Consider the following 15,635-nt stretch of genomic DNA (forward strand, 5'->3'; position numbering starts at 1 on the left):
GTTATTTTAAAAGAGATATTGTTAGGCAAACCCCATTTTTAATAGTTACCATTTGGTAATCATTTTATTTTTTGTTTTTGTTTTTGAAAATTAAGCTTATAGACAATGCTTCTAGCTCCAAATTTATTCATTTGTTATATATTTTTCACCAATGGTTTAAAAAATCATGCTAAATTTTGAGAACTAGAAAAAATAGTTTTCAAAAAGTTATTTTTGTTTTTTAAGTTTGACTAAGAATTCAATCATTGTACTTACGAAAGATGCAAATCATTATAAAAAGTGTGGATGAAATATGCTTAATTTTCGAAAACAAAAACAAAAAACTAAATGACTATCAAACGGGACCAAATTTCAGATCTTCAAAATATACAAAAACCTTCCCTCTCCATTTATTTTCAATTTCCTCGAGAAGTCCTAGATCTATCTCTTCTCCCCTATCTTGTGCGTGAAATAACTAAACACTCACCCTTTAATAACACCTTCTTTATTGTCGATTGCCTGACCGATGTCACACCCCTATATTTAATTTCGATTTTGGATTGATATTATTGTCCAATTTTATACTAGTGAGAAAAACCTCATAAATTCAAAACTTAAAAGTTAAGAGATGATAAACTCAAAGATATATAGAAAAAAGGCGAAATAAAAGTTTATCATATGACAATATAAACTGTGGTTGAATAATTAGGTGGATAACAAAAAGATGGGAGTATTACTCCCTATGAAGCACAGATACTTCATGTGAGGCAAAGAATCAGTATCAGACACGTATCGGATACCGATACTTCCATCCCAGATACGTATTTGACACGCAATTTGACGTATTTATATTTTCAGATACTTTCCAGATACGTATTTGATACACGATTTGACGTATCTATTTCTATGCATATTTTTTTTAAAGAAAAAAGACAAGTAACTCATCTAATCTTTCCCAAGCTAAAATTAGGCAACCTATTTAAAAAGCTCACTACTCAAGTTCAAAACTAAAAGAAAAAAAAAATAACGGACCAAACCCTAGACTAGAATCATATAATCTCCATCTTCACATTTGAGTCCCCACAAAGTCCACCAAAATATAAACCATTTGGATATCTTCAACAATCCAATGAAGAAGTTCTTCGTTTATCTTCATACTTCTCCCTCTAATCTTCTTCTTCTTCTTTGTAATATGAGTCACTTTTCTATTGCATTTTATTAACTATTGTACTTCAACATCTTAGATGTTACTTTTTTTTGTATTGTATTTCAGTGTTTGTATTCTATTTTGTACTATTGTCAATAACTTGTATGATAAATTTATCTATATCCTATATTTTTTTTATAAAAAAAAATGTATCTTCAACGTATCAGTTCCTCATTTTTTAGAAATATATATATTATAAAAATATATAAAAAAATGACATATCCTTAGACGTATCCGTATCTTAGTTTTTTAGAAATTGACGAATCGCCATATCCGATTGTATCTGTATCGTGTAGCGTATCTATATCTATGCTTCATAGATTACTCCCAATGCTCCCATACAACTCACCATTTGTAATTCTTGATTTGGATGTTAATTGTAAATATGAGAAGAAAACACAAGGATATGTTACTTAAATGCAACACAAACCAAAACATATTCCCTCAATTCTATACTTGAAAGAATCTTTCCTGAACACCCATGATCTATCCACTTCTCCTTTGCTTCTCCATATTTAGCCTTCTTAGGCATTAATGTCAAAATCAATCATAATACATGCCCATGCATAAAAAAAAATGGTAGATCATTAAATACCCTGACGTAGAAGACACTGGTACACATCTATTAACTAGAAGGGAAGAAGATTATAAGTATATAAATAGGAAACACATCCATAGATGATATACTAGAAGCATATCCAAAAATTTATGATGGGAGATACTTGTTGAGTATCTTATAGACATTGCAGATCTTTAAAAAATATACGAGTTACTCTTTGAAGGGAATGAACTTTTTATCTCATAATGAAAGTATTGGATCACATTAATTTTATTTAGAATTAAATAAAATAATAAACTATTAAGTCCTTCTCGAGCACATGAGAGGGTGGACCCCATTGTTTTAAGTCTCGAAGTTAGCACATAAGAGACCTGTTCATTGACTTACCTTATATGGGAAGAAGTACATTTTATCTTGTAAAATTATGTTCTCAATTCCCTATTTGGTCAAGTCTCCAAAATTGTAGATTTATCGAATCAGGCCATTCTCACCCATCCAAATCAAGGGACGAACTCTTATAGGGAGGAGTTCATAACTCATTCAAGATTTAGATTGAGTTGCTTGTGATCATGTTTTGAAATATTAATATTCTCAATAATGGATCAACAAAGAGAGATTAAATATTTCGTGGGTCAGTATTATACGAACTCATCATATACGATACCCCACTCACATTTCTTCACATGAACGATTTAGATCAAATCGTTTGACAAAATTACAAAATGAAACATATCCATAGTATCATTAAAATAAGACACGCAACCTTTGTGTCCATTTGTTATAGATCCTTTAGGTTATTTATTGAATATAATTCACCTGTATGTCAACCACATAATATTCAAGATCACACTTAATAACCTTGAATTTTATTGTATTGGATACTTTATTATTTTAAATAAACAATTGAATAATTTACAAGGCTTTGAGGCACAAATTCTAACTATTTTCATACCTAAACTTTTATAAAAATAACTATTTAATCTTTGTACTTTCAAATTTGTAACAATCTAGTCCCTAAACTTTAATATTATCATAGTTTGGTTACTGAATTTTATTGTTATTATTTTGATATTAAAAATGATTTTTTGAAGTTTAGTCTTTGCACTTTCAAATTTATAAGAATTTAATCTCTGAACTTTGATAAGTAACAAATATAATCCTTGTACTACAATTTGTAATGATTTTGTCCCTATCATGCCAAATATTATAAGATTTAATGCGATTTCTTATGCATGCAGATTGGTAAATTGATTAGAGGATTAATTTTGTTTATAAACTATAGAGACCAAGTCATTACGTAATATAAATTGTCACTTAATTTTATTGAGATTTATCATGCATGAACTAAATTTGTTACAAATTAAATTTAAAAGTATATTAGAACTTAAATGTGTTATATGCTAAAAGTTTAAAAATTAAATTGTTATAAATTTGAAATGGTTAAAGCCAAAAGATTACAAATTAAAGTTCAAGAACTAAATTGTTACTTGTGTGAAGTTTAAAGACAATAAACTTGTATTCTTTAACCTATTATTTAAAGAAGGAACCCATAATCCATAATACTTACCTTTCATAAATGTTTCAAAGTAATTAGAGATGTAGAAGTGTGTGGCATACGTGACCTAGAACAACATGGATTTATGTTTGGGTACGTAATTGCAATAGGTAATACATTTAAAGATAATAATTAAGAGTATAACATCAGTTTTAAAGAATTGCAAGTATAGCAAAATCTATCAGTGATAGACTTCGTCATTGATAGACTCCTACCAACTTTATGGTCTATCGTTGATAGACTTCTATCAGCAAAATGATTTATCATTGATAGACTCCGAAAGCTAAATTTAAATTTTACAGATATGAAAGGTAAGTATTATGGATTATGGATTATCATTGATGGCCTCCAGAGCTAAATTTAAATTTTACTATATCTATAAAACTTTTTACGTTGTACTATATTTATTAATATTTGAATCTAATTGTTATATTTACAATTTTCATATCATTTGAGAATAATTTTGAAATATTTACAAAATATCATAATATATTAATATGGTAAGGTTTAATTAGAGTTCATTTTTGAAAAATTATTAAAAGAAAAAAAAAACAGAGAGATGGAAATTAGGAAGAAGAAAGTGACATGCGCCGACTAGGGAGGGGGGGTGGTAACTTTATCCCATGCCCTTATCTTTCACAAAAACAGTCACATATTGAAGAAAGCAGTAACCCCAAAAGGATGATCAGTTTCTCATTTGAAAAGGGATTTTGTTTGCTTCTGGCCTCATTTTCCAAAGCCTAAGACATCCCAACTTTTTTTATTTATAGTTAGAATAATTAATAAGTAAATATCAATTTATATCCTTAAGCTTTAGATCGATATATCAATTTAAATCCTAAACTAAAAGTTGTATCAATTTAAATCTTGACTGTAAGTGTAACATCAATTTAAATTCAAAACTAATAATTGTATCAATTTAAACTCTAAATTTTTATAAATATATCAATTTAAATCCTGAACGTATTTAAATTGATACACAAATTTTAAGATTTAAAGTCGTATAATACAATGTGTAGTGTGTGTTTTTCCTTTGTGTATTTTTGGTTTAGGAAAAAGGAGTACTCTCAACAAATAATGTGTTTCCATGTAAGGAAAAACCCATCATGTCTCTGCCAGCTGACACCAAACATTTTGTGGGGAACATGCAATGCAATACCCAATAATCACATTTGCCCTAAAACCAAATTTTAACCTTATAATTATTTTCACACATACCCAACTTATACAATCATTCCTCAACCAAATACAATACAATTCTCTCTCTCTATAAAGTACATTTCGGGGATTTTTTCAACTCAAACAATTCTTATTAAATAAGAACTCAATCCAACCTAACCAAGAAACATTTAGATTAGGTTGGTTCGGATTACTCTAGTTATTTATTAATTTTTTTTTCTAGAAATAAATAACATGTTAATATGAAAAATTTTTATTTAATATTTTCATATGTTGAATTAAGATAAAAATTTATTATGAGAATTTTTTTTTCAAATTGCTAAAAAATTATTTGTTGGAAAATGAAATTTCATCATAATAAAATTATATAAATAAAATAGAAAAATATTTTTTAAAAAAATTAATAATAAATTCAGATTAGTTTGAGTCATGAATTGATAGTCCAACCCAAACTATACAAGTTAGGTTGGTTAATCGGTTTTTCGGGTCATCAGATTGTTTGAATAACCCTAGTATATTCCTACTCAACTCTCTACACCTTTTTTTTACGCCCTCTCTTCCGATAATTATTTTAATAGAATCTTAACACTCTTTACTATGATAAATATCGAGGCCATATTTGAAAACTGATTGGTTTTTTGTTTTTTATTTTTGAAAATTAATTCTATTAACATTTTTTTTACCTCTAAATTTCTTGCTTTGTTATCTACTTTTTATCAATATTTTAAAAAAAAATCAAGTCAAATTTTGAAAATTATGAAAGGTAGGTTTTAATAATTTTGTTTTTACTTTTGGGATTTGATTAAGAATTCAACTCTTATACTTAAGAAAGATGCAAATCATTATAAGAAATTGAGAGGAAATAAACATAATTTTCGAAAAAAAAAAAAAAAAACAAAATGATTACCAAAAAGGACCTTTGTTTGTTTTTTTTTTTCTTTTTTTTGAAAATTATGCTTTTAAGCACTATTATTATCTATTTCTTACAAATATTTTCTTTGAAACTAAAATAATTAGTTTTTAAACTTATTATTGTATTTATAAATAAATATATATATTTAAAATATACAAAATCAAATGTTTCGTTATGAAATATGAAAAAGATACCGTAAAGGATGGTGTAAAAACAAATGTACAATTTTGAAAAACCAAATGGTTATCAAATAAAAATTAAACTTTTAATTTCGCGTGTAATAGAACTACAAAGTTTAAAAAACATCTAGTAAGCCCTTGAACTATCAATTATGTGTTTAGTAGGCCTCTATCAATATATTCAACATTTTCTAAATCCATCTATCTATAAGACACAAATTTGAAAATTCAAGACTATGACCTTTCAAGTTTATGTCTAATATAGGTATGTGATTTTTTTTAATTAAAAAAATCATAATACAATTAGAATTTAGTGTTGTTTTCAAATAAAGAAAAATGAACCAATTATTTATAAATAAAATAAAATAAAATTTCACTATTTATCAGTAATAGATTGCAATAGACATCTATTGATGTTAGTGATAGATGTCTATCGTGGTTTATTCGCTGATAGACAGTAACATTTTATACTTAAAAATGTTTTAAGCAGTTTTACCATTTAAAACAATTACTCCATAATTTATTAGTTATATCTTTCAAAATTAGATAGTATGTATGACCTAAGAATGGAAGATCAAGAACTAAACTTACAATTTTGGTTCTTTTTCATATATTTTTCTCCCTCTATTTACAAGTTCTTCATTTTTCATCTTTGTGGTAATATAAGAAAATTGATGTACTCTAATCTCAAACTTGACAAAATCTCTCCATATAAATTTTCTTGGGACTATTTGGTGATAATCATATCTTCTTCCAAACTAACAGTCTGAGATTTTGAATAGAAAAATTTACAAAGTAAATATTTTATTTTTCTTGTTTTCCAAAACTAAACTAGTGGTTGACTCAATTTGTCATCCTCTCAGGGATAATAATTGTCCCCCACAGGCTACTAATGAGGCAAAAGCAAGTCCCATTTTAAATGGAAGGGAATGGGAAATTGTGTTATTTTTTCTTTTTTTCTTTCTTTTTTTTTTCCTTTTGATTTCATTTTCATGACATATGATCATGTGAATGCATTAATTTTTTTCTTTTTTCTTTTTCTTTTGGTCTCACCTCGAACTCAAATATTTCCATAACTCCTTAATCCATTTCTTTACTAAAGTAATTTCATTTTGATGAGATAAATTTATAGTTTCAACTAATGGATTGGGAATGTATTTAATTTTCTTCTAAAATCTTATGTCAATGCAATTTTGAATCTAGTGCTTTGTCAATTGATTATGTAAGTGTAAAATTTGAATCTTTAACAATATGCATTATGGAAATAACTAAGAGAACAATAATAATGTTGGAAGTGTGATCATACTTCTTCATTGGCTAGAAAAATTGTAGATCATTAGTACGACATATTGGTTGAAATAAAAAATAAAGTCATAAGGACGTATGTTCTAAAGTGGACAACAATATTATACCGTTATATATGGAGATATATAAGGATTCTGTCATCCTTAGAATAATTGTTGGTCGTATGTTCTAGACTAAGTCATGTTGGTAGGTGTAAGTTAAACCAAAAACAAAATTGTGAAGGCTTATTTTTGGACAATATCATATTATTATAATAAATATATAAGGGTTACTTTGTCCACTAAGAAGGAGAATTTTAAAAAAAAAACAAATAAATAAGTTTTATATGTGTTTTATTTTTATAAATTTTGGAGTAAATTTAGGCCTTTAAATTAAATCTCCATCTCTCAGATTATAATCCATTTTTTAATTAGTTTGTACCTTTTGAAGATTGGGAGGTCTCCAACATATTTTCAATCCGAATTCTAAACAACATCCTTAAAGATGATATATTATCAAGTCCACCATTATTAGATTAATTATTTTTTTATCGAATACCCGTTTGTGTTTTATGGACCGTGACACTCTATATTAGTTAAACATAGAGTTTTATCTCAAAATCAATTGACAATTATGGAAGCAGTAAATCCATGTATTGTTTAAGATTGCAAGGTCTCCAATCTTTCTAGACTAGTACATACTAATATATTTATAACTTGTTATTTCATGCATTTATATTATATAAATGTTTAAATCCTAGTAACTAAAAGTATAGTCTAACAACAATTGTACTACTGAGAAAAACCTCCTAATAAACATACACACTAAGAGATATGTGGATGGTGTTTTTTAAAGTATCTTTTAATTTTTAATTTTTTTGAAAGAAAGGAAAGAAGAGAAGTTGAGAGACACAGAATATTATGCAACTTTTCACTTTCCTTGACATTACTTTTGTCCATGAAAAGAGAATACACTTGGTGTTGCATTTTTCTAAAAGAACAATCAGAAAAGATACTCTCTTTAATCTCAAACATGTACTCTTCTCTCTCTATATTTATATCTATGTGTGTGCTTCAATCATTTGATTGTGCCTTTCATCTCTTCTTGTTCAATTAACCAATATCTTACACTTAACCCAAAAAAAAAAAAAAAAAAAAAAAAGAAAGAAAGAAAAAGAAAAGGAAAAATCTATATAGTGAAGCATGCATGACTATATATCAGGTTTAAATACTACTTTGGTCGGTATACTTTCAATTTTGGTTTTATTTACTTTCAAAATTTCTAGTTTAGTCATTGATACTTTTGAATAGTGAACATTTTTGTAGATTCACTTCATTATTATTATTTTTTTTTATTGAAATTTTATTTTGACACTTTGTAATTCACTAAATTTATTAAATTGTAGCCATATCAATTTGTATTAAAGGATGTCAATCGTGTATAAAATTTAGGTTCAAATTCAAAAATAGAAATAAAAGTTGGCTACTTTATAGATGTAAAAGCACCCAAATGAATATTTTGAATGTATAATGAAAAGATTTAAAAATATAAAATTAAAATCGAACGTATATGAATGATGGATCAATAGTATTTAAGGCACCTACTATATATTATCAATACATAAAGAAATAGAGAGAATGAAAAATGATTAAAAAAATAATAAATACAAGTCACATGCAAATTCAGAAAATAGGAACAGAAGGAGGGATTCATTTGAATGATTTGATAAAAGAAAAACCCCCTTTTGTTTGTTTTATGAGAAACATGGAGAGAAGATCAAAGGGAAAAAACTGCACAATATTTTCCATTTTAGAGTCAAAATAAAACACAGGTGACTGCTCACTAACAGTGGTAGCTAATGCCAAAATGCCAACAAGTTCGCATAAAATTAAATTAACACTCATCCAAAAAACAAAGAAAAGAAAAACACTTCTTGAAAATTAAAAAAAAAAAAGGGTTTATAGAAAACCTTAATAATTAAACATACAAATCAAAGATGTAGCTCCAAATCAAGATCCTCATTTGAAGAAGCATCTCCCAAATTTCCCATCTTCAGCTCTAAATTAACCAAAATTTTCTTCTTTTTCTTCAACACATGAAGAACTTGATCATCTTGATCATGAGAGGTTGATGAAGGCTTGTAATTATTGTTCCATGAACAACTCCCAATTCCTTTCTTGTCTTGATCTTGTGGGCAAGAAGACAAAGAATTTTTATTTGATGATCTGAAAGTGAAACAAGATGGTGAGAAATTAGATAAATTAGGGTTAGGGTTAGGGTTAGGGTTAGGGTAAGAATAATAATTATTATTATTATTATCAGGCACCCAAGAAGGCAAAAGTCTCATTCTTGTTCTATCCCTTCTATGAACATTCATATGCCCACCAAGAGCTTGAGCTGACTTGAATTCTCTCTTGCAAAAATTACAACCATAATTTTTTGCTGGCCATTGAAATTGATTGCTTGAAAAAGTTTCTTCCTTTACATAACTCCATTGTTGTTGTTGCTGCTTCTGCTTCCCATTATCCATGGCCCTCAAACTTTTTTTCTTCAAAACCCTGAAAATTAAAACAAAGAGAGGTGTGCAAAGATAATAATGAATTGTGTACTTTTTAGAAAGAGATATATAGAGGAAGGGGTTTAAGAAAAAGAAAAGAAAAAAAAAAGGGTTTATTAGGTATCAGGTGTACTAACAAGGAGATGTGTGGAGCCATATTTGGATATTACTTGGCCAACACAATTAGGAAACTTAAGCATGGCAGTGAAGTTCCTTTTTGCCAATTCCAGAGGGAAGGACTGGCAGATGTTATTATTCCTTATTAAATGTTACCACACACCTCCACAAAAAAAAAAAAAAAAAAAAAAAAAAAGAAGAAGAAGAAGTGTTGGCTTAGGAAACTCACACCCTCTTTTTCATCTCTACAAGTATTCCATGGGCTTGTCTTCCGACCCGCTTCTTTGATTTGGTTTTGTTCTTCGAGCTGGCCTGCATGAAAGTTACTCATATCGGTGCAGTGTCGAGTCTTCCATACCTAAATTAGTACAGGGACCTATATAGTTCAACTAAGCACAAAGAGAGTAAATTTATGGTTCTTCTTTGGAGATTACTTATTTCTTTTCCTTGAGGGTTGTCGAAGGAGAGTATTTTATAGTGTCATTCCTTTGATACTTGCTTTTGGTTATATGTAATGCCGACGATGTCAAGGTAGTTGCAACCTTCAGATGGTTGACCCGAAACACGATGCTCTAACCTTTCCTTTTTGGGACACATGTTTTCCTATGTCACCTCAACATTTTCATTGTGCTTGGATTTTGCTTGGAGCAGTCCTTAACAAAAAAAGAAAAAGAAAAAGCAACTTAATTATATATACAACTCTTGACATTTAGAATTAGCAATATTTTAGTTAATTACATGTGTGTTAAGTATTAATGTTGGATCCAATAATATGTTTTAAGTTAGGATGACAATGGGGTTTGATTCTTATTTGTTTTAGTTTTAGTAAAGAATTTCATTCCATTTAAAGTGCTACCAAGTTTGTAAACACTCTTTCCTTGCTTTTATAATAGCGATGAAAGGGACAAAAATGATTATAAAATAGATAAAAATCAAATTTCACACGTCCAAACTTTGTCCCTTACAAATGATTATGTCGAATTAAAATCTTGAACTTCTAAAAATGAATCAATTTAGATATTTGGTTAGAATTTCCGATCTAAAATGAAACAATTAATCTATGATTTTCGCTTTAAAACTTCATCTTTTAAGTGCATAGAAATTAACCAAATATCGGAGAGAAACAGTGGAATCAAATCGATATTAGAGGTTTTTATTATATTTATTTATTTATTTATTTGAGTGGGTTTTCATTCCCTCATTCTATTTATTTTGACTTATTTAAGAATATTTTTTTTCTTAACAATGTATTAGATCAGTAGCTGTATCGGACTATCTCAACTAAGTTGACACAATTGTAACATTCTCATCATACCATTGATCTCCAATGATATGTCATTGGAGATCTCCAGTGATATGTCATCATAATGATGGAGTTCAAATATGTACAATGAGAGTTAGAGATGAGCTAAAAACAAAAGCAAAAGATAATAAGGTCAGACTAGCGGAAAATCTTGCAATTTAATTTAATGCTATATTAAAGGCATAGTAATTACAAAAAAAAAAAAAAAAAAAAAGATAAAAGGAAAAAAAGATAAATTTTGTACTCTAGAGAGCCGCCAACGAGATAATTATATCATCCCACAATTGAGAAGGATGTCTTTTGGTATTATAAAAGATTCTTTTGTTCCTTTCAAGCAAAATGCATCATATATGATTGCTCGATATGATTTTAGATCTCGAGTTAATGTTGAGGTGAATCAGATGATCAACAAGTTAAGGAATAATTATGTCATATATTTTTTGGCTACTTTAATTTTTGAGAGAATAATAATTTTATTAGGTGAACTTTGAGTAGATTTTAAATGAAATAAAGAGAAAACATTTAGAAATCACTAATGGTCAATATAAATTGTTTCACTTATGAAAGTTTAGAAAATTTGAATTCATGTTATAATTGTTAATTTGAGGCCTTAACTTTTAATTGATACAACCCTAAAGTCTAAGGATATAAATTATTTTTTACCTTCATTAATATCGAATAGCAAAAAATAAGAGATATGTCATGTTATAGTCACTTTTGGACCAAGAATTATGATCCCCGAAGGGTAGTCTATTAAGGGTGAATCGAATAATATGATAGTCATGTGAGGGTTAGAGGAGTGTAAGAAATAGATCAATGGGCCAAGGAAGGAAGAGACTAAGGAAAGGAAAGGCATTAGGCCAAATGGCCTAACTTGCCTACCTTGGCCTCGGAGGTCGAGGTTGAGGTGAGTAACTTTGTTGGGCCAAATGACCCAATTTTTCCTCCTCTACCTCGGAGGTCGAGGTTGAGGTGAGTAGCTTTGTTGGGAAAAATGACCCAATTTTCCCTCCTTTACCTCGGAGGTCGAGATTAAGGTGAACCTCTTTCTATCCCTGAAAGCCTACTTCTCGTGGTCACGATCGAAGCCCCCTTGGAAGGCTTGAACTTGCATTTCCTAATCTCTCTTAAATTCAGAACACTAGGTCCACCACATAATAAAATTAGGGGTCATAAGCATTACCCAAGGTAAGTTCTTCTTACTTCAAACTTGCACTGACGTTTTGTTAAAAACTAATCAAGGCTTGTGAGACCTAGGCCCGAGGTTGGCTCATTTCTCTTTAGAGTCTGCTTTATAGCTCTCCAACCTCGATTGAAGACTGTGAGGCGGTCGAGGCTCCTAAAACCGAGGCCTGAGTCGGCCTATGACCCCAAGGCCGAGGTGGGTTCATTTCTCTACAGTGCTCGTTTTATAGTTCTCAAACCTCAGTTTAAGACTGCAAATTGGTTAAAAGCTAAGGACCAAGTTATTTTATGACCCTAAGGTCGAGGAAAGTTCAATTCTACATAGAGCCTCCTTCATAGGAAAGTTCATAGTTGATTAATTCATAAAAGAAAACCCAAAATCATCCTCAAGGGGCTTGATATAGTCATTCCATGGTAATCTAGGGATTACTAACCTTGGAGCCTTTAAGATAAGGAAAGCCCAAAATTAGTCTCAAGGGGCTTTATAGGGTCATTTCATGGATAATCTAGGAATAGAGAACCCCAGAGCCTATAAACTAAGGAAACCCTCGAATCAACACTAAAGGGTTTGATAGGGTCATTGCATGAGTAATATAAGGGTTACTAACCTTAGAGCCTTTAAGATAAAGAAAGCCTGAAGTAGCTGATAAGCTTGATGGGTCATTCCGAATAGATTTGAAAAGAAAAGGACATCCTTCAAATTTCAACATCTGATAGCCCAAAACTTCAAGGTGCACATTGTGTAAAGCTGAGGTTATCGAAAAAATAGTATGCCCAAGTCGGGACCAATCATGACCAAACTCGATAAATTTGTCCTTAAAATCTCAACTAGAGAGTGTGGGCTAATTTCATGGGTCACTTTTGGATAAAGAATCATAAGCTCGAGAAAACGAACTATTAAGGGTAAAATTGAAATAATGATTGTCACGTGAAGACCAAAGGAGTGTAAGAAATGGGCCAATGGACCAAGTGAGGAAGATACTAGGGACAGGAAAGGCATGGGGTCAAATAACCCAACTTGCCCTCGAAGACGGAGGCCAAGGCAAGCCTCTTTCAATCCCTGAAGGCCCACTTCTCGTGGGCCATGATTCAAGCCCCCTTAATCAGCTCGAATTTACATTTCCTAATATCTCTTATACTCAGAACCCTAGGTCCACCCCACTATAAAAGAAGAAAGGGTCATAGGCATTACCCAAGGTAAGTTCTTCTTCTTACTTCTATCTTGCATTGAGTCTTTGATAATTACTGGCTTAAGCATCATAGGTTCTATGGTAGACACTAACCGATGTCTTTCTTTCCTAAATTATAAATTCATTTGTTCTACGCATGCAAAATTCTTAGCACCCAATTTGTTAACTAAGAATTTATTGTCACTTACAAACCCTAACTAAGAAAATAATATTTGTAGATTCATCGATTCTACAACTAATGTAGGAGATTGGACTTGACTACTTAGGACAAGGAACTAATTGTCTTGACCAATGGAGCTTCTAGCATTTGTTGGCCGCATGTTGGTTAACATGTTCCTAAGATTGCTTCCAGCTCTTGCGATAGATAGCCTTTCGATCTCACGGTTAATAATGAATTTCGGTGTATCACTAGATATCGTTTACAACTTGGTCGCACAAGCTACAATACCCCCAAGACTAAAAGGGGTGCTTGCAAAAATACAAAACTTAACAAACTATTAGTTGCCAAGTCCCCGACAATAGTGCCAAAAACTTGTTCGAAGGAAAAAGGGAAGAAAAAAAGCACTCGTCTTTTGTTATGCGTTAATCTCTATGTGTTGATGGTCATGCGTTAGACTGGAGAATATGCAATATGCGTTAAGCGCGTATGCGATGACAATGCATTCCTGTCACAAGTTTTCTTGCTTTCTCGCCAAGTATAACGAGAACACGCAAGTTTCTCAAGATGATTCGAGGTCGAACACAGGGATTTGTAACTAAATAATGTTTGTGAAGTAATGCTTTTGAGGCGATGAATATAAATAAAAAAAAAAGACAGAAGTTAATGGATTATGTGCTACTCCTACTTCTAACTAAACAGATTAAGCAATGGAAGTTTAACTATGAGAATTGGTAGAGATACGACAACTGCTAACGCATAATAAGGTGACTTCATTATGTTTGGTTGCTAGAGTAATTCCAGCTCACCACACTAATGTTGGGGTTGATGCCCTAAAGTCTCATGTCCAGTAGTTTGTAAACAATATATACGAACACCTGTGTTGTTAATATATGATATTTACTTCACATCTTGTTTTTGCTTGGTTATTTGTTTTATTTGCTTTACCATAAACCAATAAACATAAAATCCCTGATTATCTGTATGTGACTCAAGCATGTACGTGGTGACATACAAGTGGATCATGTCTTGAGTGATAATCAAAATGGTTTGTAGTAAATGGATATAGGAGGGAAACCCTATCCTAGTAACACTATGAACACGACCCGCTTTGTGGAATGGTCACAAGTGTTGTGACTTGTCACAGATGGTCTGGTTCTGATCATTCGTGTTTGGGACATGCGAACGGGGGCATCCTATACAAAGAGTTTGTATAAGACCTGACCACAAAGTGTTAATGTCTCGTTATATAACACTGTTCATGACAGAGACTTCACTTCACTAGAATCACCATAGGTAACATGACCTCAATCCTAAGTTAGTTGGGAACTTCTGCCATTGAGGGCGGTCCTTTGATTTGTATGGGTGCGAGTGGCCTGGTCGCCGATTTAAACCTACGATTTTGGGGATTTGTCTAATTTGGGAGCTGGGAATGCAGCTACACAAGATGGAATTCACTCCTTCCCCGAGGTAGGGGTAAGTAGATAGATGGCTCCCTTAAGGGCTATTCCGGGGCTTGAACGATGTGGCGCCACACACCTTCTCTTGGCCCGAGAGGTGTTCACACATAGTTGGACTATGTTGTATAGTTCATTAGAGGAATCAGTGGTACTTAAGGAGTGAGATGTAACTACAGGGGCAAAACGGTAAATTGGCTCAACTGTACTTATGAGCATCTGTGAAGGGTCATCGTACTCATGATTGGTTATATCTGATGGACACAGAAATATATCTGTGGTAAGAAGAGTTCAGCTATTGGTCTTTAGTGGAATTACTGACAGTTAACGGATGGTGGATCTCGTGGCTAAAGAGTTTAGTCAGCTATTCACGTACCGTTAGAGCTTCGAGCCACAGGTTCATTAGGTCACCTGGATAGCTTGGATAAAGTCAAGAACCAGTGTTTGGGTTAATTTGAAATGTTCACATTGACAAGAGGAAGTTCAATTATATATGATATAATTGGACTGGTTAATTATATATGATATAATTGGCTAAATGTATGAAATACATTATTTTGGAGGAAATTAGATATAAATATGATTTATATCAAGTAGAGGAGAAAATACTATAGTAGATATATGATATCAAACTATAGGATATAAATATAATATGATTATATTTATTAATTAGATTAATTGATTAATTATTTGTTAATTAACGAATTTATCCATGTTGGACGTGGGAAGTGGGCTGCGATGGTCATGGTAATCGGCAGATTAAAAATGAAAATCGTTTTCATTTTTATCAATCGTGCATTCGTATTATCATCCG

The 15,635-nt window shown here is 30.9% G+C and overlaps 1 protein-coding gene across 1 annotated transcript; it reads right to left on the minus strand.

The window, feature by feature from the left end:
* Positions 1–8,650: 8,650 nt before the first annotated feature.
* On the minus strand, positions 8,651–9,627 carry LOC120078567 (zinc finger protein 11-like). The gene is given in 3 exon segments (XM_039032845.1): positions 8,651–9,386; positions 9,388–9,413; positions 9,550–9,627. Coding segments are annotated over 3 exon segments (630 nt in total). The 5' UTR covers positions 9,613–9,627; the 3' UTR covers positions 8,651–8,845.
* Positions 9,628–15,635: the final 6,008 nt, after the last annotated feature.

This window comes from Benincasa hispida, chromosome 5 (assembly GCF_009727055.1).
Source record: "Benincasa hispida cultivar B227 chromosome 5, ASM972705v1, whole genome shotgun sequence".
Taxonomy (NCBI): Eukaryota; Viridiplantae; Streptophyta; class Magnoliopsida; order Cucurbitales; family Cucurbitaceae; genus Benincasa; species Benincasa hispida.